Genomic DNA, 18,558 nt, shown 5'->3' with positions numbered 1-18,558 from the left:
CTTCTAAATGCGGGTCACTTCCCGCTCCGCCCCCTTCCGGCCTCCGCGAATAATACGGCGTTTAAATGCTTGCCGGAAGTTCCCACCGAGGCTTTCGGGAGGCCCTTTAAAAGTGGCGCGTGCGCCGGGCTGGGACCGGTCAGTTCTCGCCGGTTTCGAAACTCTGCGCGGTGTCGCGAGATTCGCTGTACGAAACTTCCGGCTCTGGTTGACGGCGGTGGTTGCCGTTTAGCTATGCGGTCCCAGCTCCTGCGGGGTGCTGCTCGGTGTTTGTGGGCCCGCAAGATTGTCAGCCCGGCCCGCCGGCACCTCAGCTGCGGTAGCCTGCCGCTGGAGGAGCTGTTCGCCCGCGGCGGGCCCTTGCGGACCTTTCTGGAGCGCCAGGCAGGGTCTGAAGTCCAGTTGCATGTCAGGGGGTCTGAGCTGCTGGCGACGGCCAAACTGCTGAGCGAGAAGGAGCGGGAGCTGCAGGAGACCGAGCACTTGCTACACGGTGAGGGTCGGGCCCGGGGGAACGGGATTCAAAGCAGATTCTTGACTCTTAATTTGCTTTTCCTACTATGCCGCTGGTCAGGTGTTCACACCTCCCTTAGTTAGAAGTTGTTTACTCAGTTGCAACCCTGTTTGCTTTGGATCAGAGGTCAAGGTATTGTTGTGTGCATTCTCATCCCAGTCTTTCGTGTTTGAGCCCTTATGCTCCCTTGACACAATGCATTACCCCCTTTTACAGAATGTAAGTGTACTGATTGCCTGCTCTCTGGTGGATGATCTTCAGCTCACCAAGCACAAGCTGTTATGGGCTTGAGAGCAGTGTTTCTCCAAGAGGTAGAAACCACCTGCGACAGTGCCAAGAGAGGTGCATGCTGAAGCCAGACTTTGGACTCAGAATCTGAGACCTAGAAATTGGCGTTTTTAACAAGTTTCCTTAGTGATTTAGTGTGCATTTAAACATGGATGGGTCCTAAGTTTCTGCATTTCTATAAGCTCCCATGGACCGCACTTTGGCTAGCATGGCTCTAGAGAGGGTCACAGTGTATTCAGGGAGAGAAAATTAATACTACAGCTGAAAGTGAGAACAGTACCTGAACAGACACCTAGGGAAAGCTAGGAGAACTTGTTGGGAAGGCCTTGTGCAAAGATAAAGGTCCCTTCTTAGAGGATATTCAGAATAGTTTAACCTTTACTGATCTTTTACCATACTCTAGGCTTTGCTTAAATATTTTTAAGTATTAACTCATCCAGTTGACATATCAAACTATGAAGTAGGTACTATTAGCCTCATGCATCAGAAGAGGAACATGAGGCATAAACCTAAAATAACTGCTCAGGCTAAACAGCTTCTAAGGAAAGGAGTTTGGATTGGACTCACTCCAAATCTTAGGCTTTTCATCACTGTACTCTTTGTTAAGCGGGGAAGGGGAGAGGTTATGGACAGTGGCATGTTGAGACATTTTATACGGGTGGGAATGTGAAATACTAATCTAAAAAGGCTGATTTTATCCTGTTGGCAGAAGGGAGCCAGCGGAAGCTTTTAGACTGCGGGAGTGAATGACAGAAATGGCTTTCTTGCTTGATTTGTGGTAGTTTCCATGTCAGCCTGAAACGAGATTGCAGATGCCACGGAAAACAAGATTAATGCAATAATCTAGGTGAGAGTTAAGAAGCATCTAAATTAAGTGATTTAAGAGAAAAAGTAGATGCCCCGAATTAGGGGGGGGATTAATTAACCGTATTGGGAAAAAATACTTTTGGGGGAAAATTAAATTGGTTTCATAGGTTAAGCCTAGCTTATCAAATGGATCTAAGGTTTAAGTATATTAAAAATCAAGCTGTAGAGAAGAGAATGTTAGAAAATTGTTACTGGCAAAACACAACTCAACTTTATATAACAATAGAAAATATCATTCAGCAACTCCTGAGTTTATGTCAGACACCACTAATTACCAAAAAAATATGGAACTACTTTTTAGCTTACAGCCTAGTGAAAGAGACAGATGTTTGAGAAGTAAAAATATAAGTGGGTTTTAATTTAATTTATAAATTGTTTTAATTTCTGCAATAAATAGCAATGTTATAAAAAGCAAAAGGTGGCATTTAAATAGATCTTGAAGAGAATACAGGAGGTTGCCAGACAGTGCAAGAGAAGGAGACTGAAGGCAGAGGTGACCTGCAAGAAGAAGGTATCAAATTGAAAGATTAGGATATAGCAGGAGCACAGAGTAGGTATGGATGTCAACAGTGTAACAGAAGCTTGAAACCAGAAAGACAGATAATAACCCTTCCTGACAAAGAACATGGATTTGTTCTTACAGACTGGGGGGAATTAGCATTATGTTTTTAAGCAGAGAAGCGACATCTTTTTAAAGATTAATGTTGGCCTCAGTGTTGAGAACGGATTGGGAAAATTCTCCAGGGGCCCCGGTGGCTGAGAGGCCAGTGAGGAGGCTGTTAAAACAGTCCGAGGAAGAGATGGTGGTAGTCAGGGACCTCAACAAGACCGATCTGGCAGCTTATGTCCTGAGAAGAGTGAAGAACAGCCAGAATTCTAAGAAAAATGTTAAGCTTCTGGGTTCAAAACATGAGTGGTACTATTAATTAAGATGAGAATATAAAAGTTGGATAAATTTTAGGAAAAAGATATTTTGTGCTGAACGGGCAGCCATATTTAACTAGAAGGACCTGTAAGCACATTCAGATAAAGATCATAATCTAGGTGAAAAAAAAACAACTGGCATACGAGAAAAACGGAATCTGAATATTCATGAGAACCTCTGCATACACTTGGTAAAGTTCTGAAGCAGATGAGAGTACTCAGGAAGAATTTGTAGACATAAAAATAAGATGCTAACAAAGACAGAAATACATAGTATTTGAGGAGCAGGCAGCGGAGGAAGCTATAAAAGATCAAGAAAGAATAGGCAATTGGGTTATGGACATTGGGGAGGCTGTGTGCTATGGGGAGTGCTGTAAAGTGTGTAAACCTGGCAATTCATAGACCTGTACCCCTGGGTTTAATAATACATTATATGTTAATAAAAAATAAAAAAGTTAAAGAGTAAAAAAAAAAAAATAGGCAGACCTTTGGGACCTTGAATAAGATAAATGAAGCTAAAAAAAAAAACAATTAAAATTCCCAGTAAGGGATTGTTGATACCTGATTAAAAAGGGCTCAGCTTTTCAGCTCACACTGAAATAGGTCTTTAGATTTGGCAATTTTGTCATGGGTGATTTTAATAAAAATGGTGTTATTAATATGATTATGAAATCCAGTGTAAGAACTTGAGAAGTAAATGAGAATTAACAAGAGAAGAGAATAAACATGGTATTTAATCTCCAGAAGTTTGGGTAGGAAAAGGGGGGGGTGTGATAACAAGTGGGTACTTGAAAGGTTGAAGAGAAAAAGACCCTTAAACTTGTTGGTTAATAATACTGAGAAAGAACTAGAATATTTCCATTGCCTAGGAATAACTATTCAGTTTAAACCCTCTAGAGCCAGTAGCCACATTTGGCTGGTGAGCACATATAATGTAGTCTGAATTGAGATGTACTATAAGGATAAAATAACAGATTTCAAAGACCTATAAAAAAATAATTTGTAATATTTTTAAAGTACATGTTGAGATGATAATGTTTTGGGTATATGGGGTTAATAAAAAAAAAAGTCATATTAAAATGAAAATTACCTGTAGACTTTAATTCCAATCTCCTTAGCGTTACAGAAGAACTGCATTTCAGAACTCAAAGGGACCTTGGAGGTCAACCAGCCCAGCTCCTTCATTTTTTCTCAGGATAATGGAATATCAGAGAAACTGTATATATTGGCCTAAGAGAACTTAGTGGTTGAACTAGGACTAGAATTCATTTTTCCTTTTTCTGCTTCAACACATTTGCCATTTCACCAGATTTCTTCCATGCTAAATTCTTGCCAGAATTTCTTGCCTTCCCACCACTTCTCATCATTCCTTATTTCACTGTTTGTGTTGTTACCTTTCCTTGAGTTAATGCTTCTTTCCACTTTCTGCCCATCCCCAAAATAAACACAGAAACAACCTTTTAGTGTGCTACCATTTCAATATTTAATCACCTAGTGTTTTAGGCTGTTACTCTTTGTGAGTTTTTCTCCCCTAAAAAATATAAAGAAACTAAAATTATCTAAAACCCTGCCTTGAGAGTACATATTACATATTATCATCTCTAATTCCCAGCATAGTTAGATCTTCATTAATGAACAGACATAGAAACCGATACCTGGAACAGTCCGATCTTTCACCAAAGTGAGCTCAACAAAGAGAGTTATGTGTAAGAGCTAAAAAACAATTTCTCTTCTCCTTTCTGTAGGTTGCATGTTGTCCTAGGATAGAGGGATGAGAAGGTATATTTTGTAAGGTAAAATGAAAACTCAAAGATGAAGTGAGAGTAAAGCGAGTGGGGCAGGGAGTACTTCATGTAAATATTATGTGAACATGAGGCAGAGTCTGAATGATTGGGTGGATATTTATTTTATATTAATGAAATATTTGTTAAAGGGACAATAAATAACTTTCTATTTTTTAATTCAGTTGTGGTCTAACTGATGGAACTTTCTGTTCCCCTTCTGTTAGTGTATAGTCTAAGTTGGAAAACTATAAGCATATTTGTTAATATGAATATTTCATAGAGGTAGAACTATAGACTAGTTTAATAGCTTCTTTATTTTTTTGTAGATTCTTTTTTATTTTACTTCTGTCATCAGGAAAAATGTTTAAGTTACATACTAATAAAAATGCATAAAATGCTACTTTAATTAATGCAGTTGTTAAAAGGACAAGATGGACATTTATTTTTCCTTCAGCTATAATAATAATAAAATAACGACCTTGAATTCTGTTGGCAATTTGACATTAAGGAAAACTTAACCTACTGCTTTCTTTTTGCAGATGAAAATGAAGACTTAAGGAAACTTGCAGAGAATGAAATATCCTCCTGCCAAAAAGAAATAACGCAGTTGAAGCATAAGGTATGGGATCCTGCAAAGAATAAGCATTTGTGCTATTACTTCTAATGAACTTTATTAGAAGTTTATAAAAACAACTCAGGAACCGAGTAGCTTATTAGTATGTAGAATTATAAATTTTTTTAAAGCAGGAAAAAGCATATTCCGTATGGTCCTATTTTTAGTATACCAAAAGGATTGGAGAGATGTGGGGAAAAAGGTAACTGTTCCATCGACAGGATTTTTCAGAAAAGCAATGAAGTAGGTATCAGTATTATATCCACCCCCCCACCTTTAGGTTTTTGAAGAGGGGAGAGTGGGGGTGGATGGCGGCTGGAAGAGGTAATGAAGCAGCGGTACATGGTGAGCTCCTCGGCAGCAGGAATATTTCTTTCCGTTTTGTCTCTGGCATTATTAGAGCGTCAGACCTAGGGTGGGCCCTTGGGCTTTTAGAACTACACTGTAGTGCTTCAGTCTAACATCCAGGAGAATCTATAGGCATTAGATGAAGAGTAATCATTATATTAAATTAGAACCACTCTTTGCTCATTCTGGAAACTAGAGCTTAAAGATTTATAGTAGTGGGACACCTGGGTGGCTAAGTCAGGTAAGCGCCTGCCTTCTGCTTGGGTCATGGTCCCAGAGTCCTGGGATCAAGTTCCTCACTGGGCTCCCTGCTTAGTGGGAGGTCTGCTTCTCCCTCTCCCTCTGCTGCTCCCCCTGCTTGTGTTCTCTCTCTCTGACGAATAAAATCCTTAAAAAAAAAAAAAAAGATTTACAGTAGTTATCTCTGAGGACATTAGTAAAAGGACATGGCAAGGTGAGGAAGGAGCCCAGAAAAAGGGGAGCTTAATTTAAAGATTCTTTTATCTAAACAAATATGGATTCATCAAAAGTTAATGTTTTTACCACCCATTCCAGAGACCACTTCTACTAGGAAGTGTAAAGCCTCATGTAACTTGCCTTCTACCCATTTTCTAATTTTTTTGTGAAATAAAAGGACATATGTATTAAAGGTTTCTGTTCATTGACTAGTAATTAACAAACATAAATTCAGTCACTTACTCAAGATTTGAATAATCATGTTGTATTGGCATAGGCTAGGGAGATGGAGAAGTAGTAACAACTATAAGTCCCAACCAACATGAAGTGTGATATTTCAAAATTCAGGCAGATCTGGGCTCAAGTTCTAGTTCTTCCACTTCCTAGTTGTATGTTTTTGTTAAACTGTATTATTCAACTAAACTAAGCTTAGTTAAACTTAGTTTTCACATCTTAGGTAGATCTGTTAATGCTATCTTCCCAGGATTGATTTAAGAATTAAAGTATTTAAAGTGCTTAGCAGAGTACCTGTTCATATATTAGGGGACCAATAAAATGTTGGTAGCTTTTCTTATTCAATTCACCTAACCTAAGAAGCTTTTATTCTGTATTAATACTTACTGAAGGCTGAAAGACATCCTAGCAGGATGATGATCAAGGCAGGAGCATTTGAGTTCTCATGTCTGCTCTGCCAACACTTTTCCCTTTAGCAAGTCATTTAGTCTCTGTTAACCTCACTTTCCTTTACATTGAAAATAAGGGAAGTGGACCAGATCATACATCATTTCTTACAGCCTTTTCAGTCCCAGTATTACAAATTTCTCTTCCAAATTAAAGAAGCTTAAAAAGATACAATTTCAAGTTTTGTTTTTTTTTTCTTTTCTGCTGTACTAGGCTATAGATTTCAAAAAGATAGAGTCAGAATCTTCTTTTGCATTCTACACACAATGTAGTGCCCTACTCACAACAAACTCTTATTAACTGAGTAGAGGACTGACATAAATTATACATGCACACCAAAAAGAAACAAAACAATGCAATGCTGCAAGTTTCAGCTGGATTTTACAGCATTTATAATATAGTTGTTACACTAATATTTTATAGAAGTTATACATTGCTATATGGTTTTCATGGGCAAGATAGTTGAAAATCAATCAGCAGTACTGTTTGCTTAGAGAAACTTTAAGTAAATTGAATATTTAGCATCTAATGATTTAGTTTTATTTTTTAAGTTTTAAATAATTACTAATTACAGGAGGGGTGATATTTTTGTATTTGCAGATTATTTTGCTTTTGGTTCCCTCAGAAGAAACAGATGAAAATGATTTGATCCTGGAGGTAACTGCAGGAGTTGGGGGTCAGGAGGCAATGTTGTTTACTTCAGAGATGTTTGATATGTATCAGCAATATGCTGCATTTAAAAGATGGCATTTTGAAACCCTGGAATATTTTCCAAGTGAAATAGGTCAGTAAACTGTTTAATTCATTTTGGGAATAGTACAGATTTAGTTTATCTATGTGTGTCCTAGGATAAGTGTTGGAAAGACCATGACTAAGCTTTAGAATTTTTTGATAAGGAAGCTTACCTGATTTTATGCTCATCATTTACTTAATAATTTTGAATGCAAATATGCCAATTTTGAAGTGGCCTATAAAATGTTAATCATTCACTATTCACCATTGAATGATTAATGGTCTTTTAAAAGTGGTCTTTTATGTGTGTCATTGAATCAGTTCATTAATTCCATAAATGCTTTATGTTTCGTGGTTATTAGCAGTCAAGGTATTAAGTATTAAAACACTGAATTTCATGGGCTTGCTAAAGTTTTTCAATATGCTTTACATTCTGTATGCTTATATGGTTTTATAGCTCTTTTAAATACATTTCAAGATGGTGGAAGTGATGGACAATTGCTTATAATAGCAAGAATAATAATTCTGTTTTCCCAATATTTTCAAGGTGGCCTTAGACATGCATCTGCCAGCATTGGGGGTTTAGAAGCCTATAAGCACATGAAATTTGAAGGAGGTGTGCACAGAGTACAAAGAGTGCCGAAGACAGAGAAGCAAGGCCGCATCCATACTAGCACCATGACTGTAGCAATCTTACCCCAACCGACCGAGGTAAGGCATCACAATCTCCCCTTGGAATCCTGGGCCCAGCACAGTGCTTTGCCCCCAGAGTTATAACTCACTTTACTGAAGTGATATTCAGTACTATTTTCCTTTTCTTATCATTTGGCCTTCATCACATATTTTTTTGGGAAAAATCTCTTACCTCAATCCAAAAAGTATAATTTCACAGTAGATGGTAACAATTAAAGATGTATAAAGTAGGATGTAATCTTGTACTATTTATTAATTTTTCTCCACCACTAAGCTTAAAGGAGTTATTCTGAGATCATCTTTATTTATTTATTTTTTTTAAAGATTTTATTTATTCATTTGACAGACAGAGATCACAAGTAGGCAGAGAGGCAGGAAGACAGAGACGAAGGGAAGCAGGCTCCCCGCTAAGCAGAGACCCTGATGCAGGGCTCGATCCCAGGACCCTGGGATCATGACCTGAGCCGAAGGCAGGGGCTTTAACCCACTGAGCCACCCAGGCGCCCCCTGAGATCATCTTTATAGGAGAAACATTATTAACCTACTTTAAATAGGGCTTAATACTGATTACTTTCATAACGATTTTTGCTTTATCTGATTTTTCCAGAGTAGCAAGAATCCTGTTTTAACAAGGGTAATTACTGAACAGAATTGCTGCTTCATAACCCAGTCACACTAAAATGTAAATCTCGTTACAGTGTTCATACAAGGCTTTTGTCCTGTGCCAGTTTCCGTGTGCCTCTTCTCTGCCTCGAAATATGTTTAAGCCCTTCTTTACTTAAAATTAAACAAAGTAAGCCTTCTCATAGTTCTTAAGCTAGCATTTTTTATGTTGTTTTTTAAACTCAGAAAGAATCCAGAAGCGCTCACATTATTAGTTCCTATATTCCCATTTCGAATATTAACATATTAACTAAGTTCTTCTGTTCATGTGGTAAGAAGAGGGTAATTTACAGAGAAGTCTAGTTTTTGAGGATTTGGAGGGTTTTTGTTTTGTATTATATTTTGATCCACCACTCTTAGGTGTTTTAAAAATGGTATCCTTCCAACTACTTTATATTCTTAAAATTAAACTTTCTTAATCTTATATCAATTCTGTATGTGACATATATTTATTAATGGATAGTTCTTGCCTTTGAACAGTTCATATACATGTGATATTTTTAAATCCTAATATTTCCTCTTGTGTATAGATTAATCTGGTAATTAACCCGAAAGATTTGCGAATTGATACTAAGAGAGCCAGTGGAGCTGGAGGACAGCATGTAAATACCACAGACAGTGCTGTCCGGATAGTTCATCTTCCAACAGGTACGCACTTATCCCTGCAACATAAAACTTGGAAGAAAGAAATCAGATTCTGAATAACTTGACTAATTTTCCACTGTAATAGATCCTTAATTACCAGAATATATACTACTAAGGATTATTATTAAATACTTTATTTAGAATCCTTAGATGCAACTCTGCAAAGCCAGGAAGATGGAAGGATCTAAGTCCATACTGGTGACCATGAAGAAAAGGTGTGGATAGTCCTTCCAGGTAGCTTCTTGAAGCTTACACTTTGTAAATATCACTGTTAAAAGCAAATCCAGGGCACCTGGCTGGCTCAGTCAGGTAGAGCATGTGAGTTTTGATCTTAGGGTCATGAGTTCAATACCCAGGCTGGTGTGGAGCCTACTTAAAATAATAAAAATAAATAAAAGGAAATTCTCAGAATGAAGTCATTGTCATGGGTAGTTCTTTGTCAGAAAATGCTCTACATCACTAGTTCTTAGCCTTCTTTGAAAGGAGGGGGACATGGACTCCTTTGAGAAAATGAAAACTTGAACTCGCTACCCAGAAACATGCTCACCTGCAAATTACTACACTTAACTCCAGGCCTGCTTCTCTATGAAGTCCACTCACAAACTTCCAGCAGTTCTGACTGTAGATAGGCAATGGAGCTATATCTAAATGTTTCTTTTTTTTTTTTTTTTAAAGATTTTATTTATTTATTTGACAGAGATCACAAGTAGGCAGAGAGGCAGGCAGAGAGAGAGGAATGGAAGCAGGCTCCCTGCTAGGCAGAGAGCCCCATGTGGGGCTCCATCCCAGGACCCTGGGATCATGACCTGAGCCGAAGGGAGAGGCTTTAACCCACTGAGCCACCCAGGCGCCCCTAAGTGTTTCTTAAGTCTTCAGTCTACTATCAGAAGAACCAAATGTGCTTTACAGTCATTACTGCAGTGATTTACATGGATAAAGCACATGGATAGCAAACCTCAGTTACCTAGAAAGAATATAAGAATCTGTTGCAGTGACCAGTCTCAAATAAGCATAATTCTCATGGATCAGCAATGGTTATAGGACTGGACTGATAGGTTTTTGATTTTTATGTTTATGGTTATGAGGAACTCCTCAAGTTATACTTTAAGATGATGTCTATGTAATACATAGTATGTAAACAGGCATAGGAAAAAAAGTGGATGAAAATCCTCATAAAAATATGCATAGTGACTATCTTCAGTAGGATTAACTTATTTTTGTTCTTATTACTTTAAAAAAATTATGGTGGCTAGCTAAGGATATGGGAAAATAATCCATATTAAATGATAAGTGCTTATTGTTCCGTATGTCTGCTTTCAATGAATATATTTTGCAGTGTAGCTTAAGCTTAAATTTTCAGTTTTCAAGTTATTTGTTAATAGTCTTTTTTATTAGAGTTCTGTTTTCTCTCCTCATAAAGGAAGAAGAAAAAGAGAGTATTCCTTGATAATAAATGAAGAAGATTTTCCTACTAAAACTCTTTAATAATTCTCATAACACTATTCAGGTGTTGTTTCTGAATGCCAACAAGAGAGATCTCAACTGAAAAACAGAGAGATGGCTATGAAAAAGCTACGTGCAAAACTGTACAGCATGTATCTAGAAGAAGAAACAAGGAAAAGATATAGTGCTAGAAAGATTCAGGTAAAACTGGATTTAAAAGATGCTCTGAAAGATAACAATATTTTTAGATAACCCAGTTTTTATGTATGTTAAAACTGTTTCAATGTATTTCTTAAGGAAATAATTCAAGTAGCATAACTTAGCTAGGGGGTTTTATTTGTTTTATAGTAATTTTAAATCTCTGCCCTATTTTCTATATTCAAGGGCTTGTTTTTTCAGACTTTCAATCAAAATTACTAAAAAAAGGTATATGGAATCCCCATTTTTTAATACTTTGAAAATTATGGAAGAAAGTTGGAAAGCAAACTGAACTTTCTTCCTATTTGGTATTTAATTTTATAATTACAGAGCCCTTTATTAATTTCTTCCTAAGGGAATTTACTACTGTATCATCACTGAAAATGATCAGATTAATTCACAGAAGTTTCATATATATATATACATACATATATACATATGTGTATATGTACATATATATGTATATATATATAAAACTACCATTTGAATACCATCTCTGCTCAGCTGAATGTATACATCATCATGGTGTAGTAGGTATTATTTGTTCGTATTTTATGGATAGGGAAGCTAAAGTTGAAATAAATGTCTGAAGTCACAGAGCACTGAAATGGCAGAGAAGATCAAATGCTATAAATTTGTTGGCCTTTAAAGCCAGTATTTATTTTTCTATTATGTTCCTGTGTTATTTGAGGATCCAAAATGTTTAAAACTTGGTTCTTACATTGTGTTTTAAATTATAAATCAAGAGCTTAATCTCCAGATAAGTTAAATTTATCGGTTTAGTTGCCTGAATCTAACTGTATCTCATATCTTTTTATGTAGGTTGGAACTAAAGGAAGGTCAGAGAAAATAAGAACATATAATTTTCCACAGAACCGGGTCACAGATCACAGAATAAATAAGTCACTTCATGATCTTGAAACTTTTATGCAAGGGGGGCATCTACTGGATGAACTTGTACAGTCCTTGAAGGACTATGCTGATTATGAATCTCTAGTAGAAATTATTTCCAAGAAAGCCTGACTTATTATTAAAGACTTTTATAGCTTATGAAAATTCATAGCAAATTACATTGTGTGTTAAGTACTCACTAGTATTCTCTTAAAAAACATGAGTTAACTCAGATATACACACAGAAGTAATGTGTGTATTTTTAAGACAGATAATTTATATAAATCTTCTCTTAGTGTATTAGTGAAAAATATACAATACAGACATGACTCTGGTTATAGATTTTGGACTCTTCCTATGAGAAGTAAACAAACAAAAACAGTACTTTATGTAAAATGTTTAATAAATGGTCACAAATTTAACTAATGAAAAACTTCAAACATAAAATAGTATGATAATAAATACTGTATTAGTCAAAGTCCGATTAAGAGGCAGAAACCATACCATGAATTTGAACAGGGATAATTTTGATAACAAAGACTTTTTAACTCGTAATAGGATAAGCTGTTAAGAGATAAGAGCAACTCATATACTAGGACTGAGAAAGAGAACCCAAGGGAAGAACACCTTTCGAAGGGGCCTCCCAAAGGTGGAGTCAGACCTACTTGAGAGACCGTGGCTCTGGCCCACTTAACAGCAAAGTTCCCTGGGCCAGAGCTGGTCTGCAGGTGGTAATGGATCAGGCCTTGTAGACAGAACCTCAAACCCTCTGGAACGGTAAGCAAGCAGCCTCCCACCAGGATGTCCGCAAAACTTGCTGGAGGGTGAAGCATCCATTTGTATCTGCATTAGGCAGGATCCTTCAGAGAAACCAAACCAATAGGATACGTGAGACTTATTAGGAGGAATTGGCAGATAGGACTTGTGAAGGCTGACAAGTTCAAAATCTGCAATGTGAGCAAGCAGGCTGGAGAGCCAGGGGAACTGATGCTGCAGTTCCAGTCCCAAAGCAACCTGCTTGGAGAACTCTCTTTCACTCACGGGAGGCCAGTCTTTTTTCAGGCCTTCAGCTGTTTGGATGAAGCCGTCCACATTATGAAGGGCATTCTGCTTTACTCAGAGGTCATAGATTTAAATGTTAATTTCATCCAAAAACACCTCACAGAAACATCCAGAGTAATGTGGACTAAGTATCTTGGCACCCTGTTAACACATGGCCTAGAGCACCCCAGGCAGCTCTGCCCCCACATCAGAAACAAGAAGAGAAACCCCTTCCTCCTGCATGTCCTCCTACCACCCCTTACTGACAAAGGACACAGGTTCAGCTGCAGCATCACAGAGTAGGGCAATGATAGGTAATTTGTTGCCAAGGGGCAACAATTGGGTAACTGGCACAAACACCCATATGTGTTGCCTAATTTCAATAATGCTTCTGTATTTTCTTGGTGTTAGAAGTTACAAATATTAAAATATTTCCACTTGCATTGTTAAAAATAAGGATATTCTCCTTAACCATTTACTATCACACTAACAAAATTCACAGTTATTCCCTAATATCTTCAAGTACCCAACTGAAATGCCCTCAGTTCTCCCCAGATACCTTAACTGACTTCAGACCAGGATCCAACTAAGGATCACATGAAATCTGGTGGTTACATTGCTTAAGTCTAGAACAGCCCTTCCAACTGCCACCCCTTTTTTTCATGACATTGCACTGATGGTCATTTCAGATTAGGCTACTATGGTGTCATTTAACTTGGTCCTCAAGCACAGTATTACCTACAAACTGGAAGTTAGAGCTTAAGACTCCGCTAGTTTTGCACACTCCCTTTCCTCGTTGAAATGTACACTAAAGTCAGCTTTGAAGGCACTGAAGTGCTGAGACAAAAAAGATTCTCTACGTTGACAGATGAGACAAATGTCTTCACCTTTGTGAAAGGAGAATTATTGTTTAAAGTGAGCTTAAAGCTGAATCGGCATGATCTTTACCAGCATTTTTTCTTCGGAAGATTTATAAGAAGTTTAGTGGCTCTTATTTGCCATGGGATTCCTGGTTATGATGAGCTCCTTTGTGGCAAGTCAGACCCCAGAGAAGGCCTAAAGGGGAAGGAAGCCTGGGAATGTCTGATTGAGGCAGCACAGCTATAACGGACCTCTTGGTATTGACGGGAACACTGAGTACTGTACTTGATATATCAACAGGAGACACCCCATTGTTCTCCCAGGGTGAAAATTACTACTACAAGGAAGAGTAGTAAATTCAACTGGTTTACCTAGTGAAGAGAAGGGGATAGCAAAGGAAGAAAGAAAAGAACTGTAGGAAAAGTCTGTTATTCCATAGGAAGTGAGAGAAGTTGGAAATACCGACTCAAGTTTTTGAAAACGTGAGATACACAAAGGACTACAATTATAAGAAGAACTCTACCTGGTAGATAAGTGTTAAATTTATAGTAGTTACAACAAGTAGGATGCCCAGAGGGAAAAAAATGATTTAATTATTAAGGCTATATGACTGAAGTGTTAAAGAATTACAAGAAACTCAGTTAACTTCCCCAATTGCATGCTCTCCTCTATTTGTTGGAATCTACAGTAGAATGAATCTTTGTAAGCATATATATACACTACATAAATTTAAAACTGTTTTATTGTGGGCTAATGGGTTTCTTTTCATAAGTCAACCTGTATGAGCCCTAACTGTGCTAACTTTCAGAGTAATTTTCTCTTGCTAGTTTATTCTTAGGATTTTAAAGCTGGCCAAAGATTATCAAATACATCAGAGAATTTTGAGAAAAATCCCTCTCCCTTGTAACACTCTGCTTATGAAAGGCACTCTATCTTCGCCAGAACATTTGATGAACATGGTTTTCGGTGACCTACACAACTTAAAAATACAGCAAGTCCTGTTCATTAGACCATATTCTGTTTGCAAAAGGCCCATGGCAACCCTGTGTCTCCCAGTTTGTTAGTTTTGGTTTCCTTTTTAAATGAAAAGGACATATCTACATGTTACTAAATATTACAACATACTATTACCGAATTTCTCGACCTAATAGTTAATAATTAGAAAAGTTGGACTGAGATTATGAAGGGTCTCAAATGTTAGATTTCATTTGTAAATAAGCTATTAAAAGTTTAGTTATCTCCCCCCTTACCTGTCTCCACTCCCTCATTCCCAGCCCCGTGGGAAGGTATGAGAGCTGAACTAATGAAGTCGGAAAAGACCTTTTCATCAATTTTTAAACTTCCCGTCCATTAGAACATTACAGCTGGTTAGAAATCATCACAGAACCTACATAATTCTAACAATGTAAGTTAAAGATACGTATCAGTAGGTGTTTTATGAACACATGCAGAGTAATTGGCAGATTCTGGTCTGAACGGACATTGGCTTCCACTTCACTCACTAATCTAAATTAGTTATTCCTAGATTAACAAACGTAATTTTTGGAACCTAGGGAAAGATAAAAGTAGAGCAACACAGTCTTGGCATGAAGCCTACTGGAACACGAAGTCTAACGTTTTAAGGGCCTTGGAATTTGCAGCTGTCTGCACAAACAATACATCTATACAGTTATCTTCATTATAAGCCATGCCTTGTTGCTCCTATCTGCCTTTGCTTATGCTGCCCTCTCTGCCTAGAAAAGACACTTGGCTTACCTCAGCGGACTTCAAGTTCCAACCTAAAGGGCACTTTAACCCCTGGGCAGAATTAACTGCCCTTCTTTGGTATTCCACAGTACTTTACCATACCAGATGACAACATTACAGCAAGGTAATAACCTCAGTGGTTTACCCCTGTCTCAGGACTGTGTCTAATAAGGAAATGGGAAAGAGTGGGTCAGGGAATAGAATAAGCATGTATTGCCAGACTTCTCACATTGTCTCATTAATGGACAAAAAGTCGTTTTCTTCATTCTTGTTTCCTCAGGACCCAACATTATGCTACAACAGGCACTAAATAGATGTCCAAAAGGCAATTATATCTAAAGTATTTGTCTACAAAGCTGATGTTCAGAAAAAACAGAACTTAATTTTCAAGTGGCCTACAATAGCAGTTAATCAAAACTCATTCAGCTGGAATAGCAATTCTGAAGAAGCATAAACAAAACAATCACTATACTTAAAATTTAACTTGTCATGTTCCTCTAAAACCATTTCTCACTGTGTAATCTCCGTTTCTTTAATGGCACTACCATTCTCCCTCTCTCTCAAATTTAAAATGTCCTCTTAAAAAAAAAGTTCTCTTTTCCACACATGCAGTTTATTGCTAAATCCTACTCTCTTAAACATTCTAATAATCCTCACTGATTCTATTATTACTACTCATCCAGAATTATTTCTCTCCTGGACTACTTTTATGGCCCCCTGACCTCTCCAGGCATCTTCTCTATCTGCTAATACAGGTTACATACATGTAACTGCCAGATTCATTTTCCTAATGATTTTTTGTCAGCCTTTCACTCGACAACTTAATAGGTTCCTACTATGTTCCAAATAAAACTCCAAGTTGTAAGTGTGCATACAAAACACATCTATATCCATATCCACCATCATTCTATATCAGCCCATTTTACTCATTACCCCCCTTACATCACATCAAATTCATTTTTTCTGATAATTGCACTTACCTTTAAACTCTCCCCTGTAAGTTCCTTACACCATGCTATCCTCCTCCCCAGTCCCTCAAAAGCCATCTTCAACAGCACGGATTTTCATCTATAGGTTTTCCCCTAGAGGCATCTGGCAAAGTTTAGGAGGGACATATCAATGTTTGGAGACAGTAGGAGTTGGAGGCCAACAATGCTGTTAAACTCCCTACAATGCACGGGACAGCCCCCGACAACAAAAAGTTATCTGACCCAAAATGTCAACAGTGCTGAAATTAAGAAACCCTGTCCAACAGATTACATCCTTATCCTGGCATATAAAAGTAACTCCTCTGTTCTCGAAAAATTCCCAATGTAACGCGATGTATTTGACTTTTCCAGTGTTGTGTTATTGCTATACCCCTTAGCTTCTCCCTTCTATGCTCATGATGCTTTTATTCAAAGATTATTTATTGAGCATCTGCTATGTCTATTAGACAGCAGTTCCAGATAGTAAGCACAAGGGCAGGTACCATCTCCCAATAATTTCCAAAGACTCCACGATGTCTTGCATGCTGTAGGTCTGCAATAAGAATTTGCTGAAAGAGGGCTATCTCTCACTGTGCTTCATTTTGCACCTAAAAATGCAACAATTCTGTTATTGATGTGCAGGAAGAAAGAGATACATACATCTGTTGACATCTAGTAAAATTCAGAATAGGCCCAGGGTTCTCACTAAAAATGAAATTAACAGACGGTCATCATCAATCCACTGAACAAGTTGCCAACTAAAAATATTTCATAATAGGGGCACCTGGGTGGCTCAGTGTGGGTTAAAGCCTCTGCCTCCGGCTCAGGTCTTGATCCCAGAGTTCTGGGATCGAGCCCCACATCAGGCTCTCTGTCCAGCAGAGAGCCTGCTTCCTTTCCTCTCTCTCTGTCTGCCTCTCTGCCTACTTGTGATCTCTGTCAAATAAATAAATAAAATCTTTAAAAAAAAAAAAAAGAGTCCTTTAAAAAATATTTAATAATAATTAAATTTGAGTAAACTGATTAAATTTTTAATTAAAGCTCTAACAGCCAAAATCAACATTACCCTGAAATACCCTGAAAAACTTTCATAAACTATTCTAGTATGCAATAAACTATGCTTAACTATGTGTATTATCTTCTATTGCTACAATAATCTTAATTTTTCCAATAATGTATCTTAGCCTTTTCCTGAAGAAAAAAAAAAAAAACTGCCAGAGAATAGCTTTTTAGCACCAGTTAAGAGCCAATATAGTGCAGGTGCTCAATTAATTAAATGAAAACCGTTCTTCCCCTCAAATTTCATATATTTGTCTACATCTGAAAAGAGGAGTAATGATCTCCAAGGTCAAATGGGGAGGTAATGTGAAAATGTACTATAAACAAGGCTTCCAGCAAATACTATCATTCCTCAGTATAACACAAAGGAAAGTACACAGACTTATCAAGCAGAATGGGATTGGAATTTCTGCTTAGTAACTGTGTAGTTCTGCAAGAATTAAACTACACTTCTACAATCAAAAATGAAAATAATGCCAAGGTTATTGTGAGACTTAAAGGCTAACATTTAAAAATGCCTAGAAGACAAAAAGCTACTGTAGTTTTAACATTCAACAAATCACTCTCTGGCTGAAATCCCTCCAATTACCACAGCAATCAGAAGAAACTCAAAACTCCACATGTAAACATACAAAATCCTACAGGATCTGGCTTCTATCTCTCTGACCTACCCTACCAAACTTACACTTGCTCAATGTACTCTAGACATCCTTATAGCTCTGCAACAAACCAAGCACTTTGCCTCTCTGTATATAATAAATATACAGATCTCTGCACCACCCTCCCAATAGTCAGATCTTGATTCAAAGCTCTTGACCACTGGAAGTCATTACTCTACGCCCCTACTGCCCACTCTCTACCCCATTATTTTTCTATTGGTCTTTTCTGCACTGAACTGGTAACTGTCCGATATCTTTTCCCATAATATGTAAATTTGAAGGGTAAGACTTTTGTCTTTTCAATCCTCCACCTCCCAAGGCCCAGCTCCAAGGCCAGGCTAAGGCGAGCGAATGGGACACTATCACTCAAGTGCAAAACTTAACGGGATGCCCAAACTCAGTAATCCAGAAAAACACTAATTTAAAGCAACATCCTAAAAGATGAAAAGTAATGTTAAACACTATGATGGATTCATTATCACTA

At 37.5% G+C, this 18,558-nt stretch overlaps 1 protein-coding gene across 7 annotated transcripts; it reads left to right on the top strand.

Annotated features, from left to right (window-relative positions):
• Positions 1–201: 201 nt before the first annotated feature.
• On the top strand, positions 202–12,036 carry MTRF1L (mitochondrial translational release factor 1 like). Of its 7 annotated transcripts, none has more exons than XM_032836378.1 (7): positions 202–493; positions 4,917–4,996; positions 7,076–7,259; positions 7,755–7,918; positions 9,094–9,211; positions 10,716–10,852; positions 11,672–12,036. In XM_032836378.1, exons 1-7 carry the CDS (start codon positions 235–237, stop codon positions 11,870–11,872), a joined length of 1,143 nt encoding a protein of 380 aa, XP_032692269.1. In that variant the 5' UTR covers positions 202–234; the 3' UTR covers positions 11,873–12,036. The 7 variants fall into 7 exon arrangements, with proteins under 7 accessions (XP_032692269.1, XP_032692270.1, XP_032692271.1 ...); XM_032836379.1 differs by lacking the exon at positions 11,672–12,036 and adding an exon at positions 9,350–9,442 and having other exon boundaries at positions 10,716–10,824; XM_032836380.1 differs by lacking the exons at positions 10,716–10,852; positions 11,672–12,036 and adding an exon at positions 9,350–9,446.
• The last annotated feature ends 6,522 nt before the right edge of the window (positions 12,037–18,558 follow it).

The sequence above is a fragment of the Lontra canadensis genome, unplaced genomic scaffold, assembly GCF_010015895.1.
Source record: "Lontra canadensis isolate GAN:19392208 unplaced genomic scaffold, GSC_riverotter_1.0 scaffold92, whole genome shotgun sequence".
Lineage (NCBI taxonomy): Eukaryota > Metazoa > Chordata > Mammalia > Carnivora > Mustelidae > Lontra > Lontra canadensis.
This window is presented reverse-complemented; position numbering and strand designations above follow the sequence as displayed.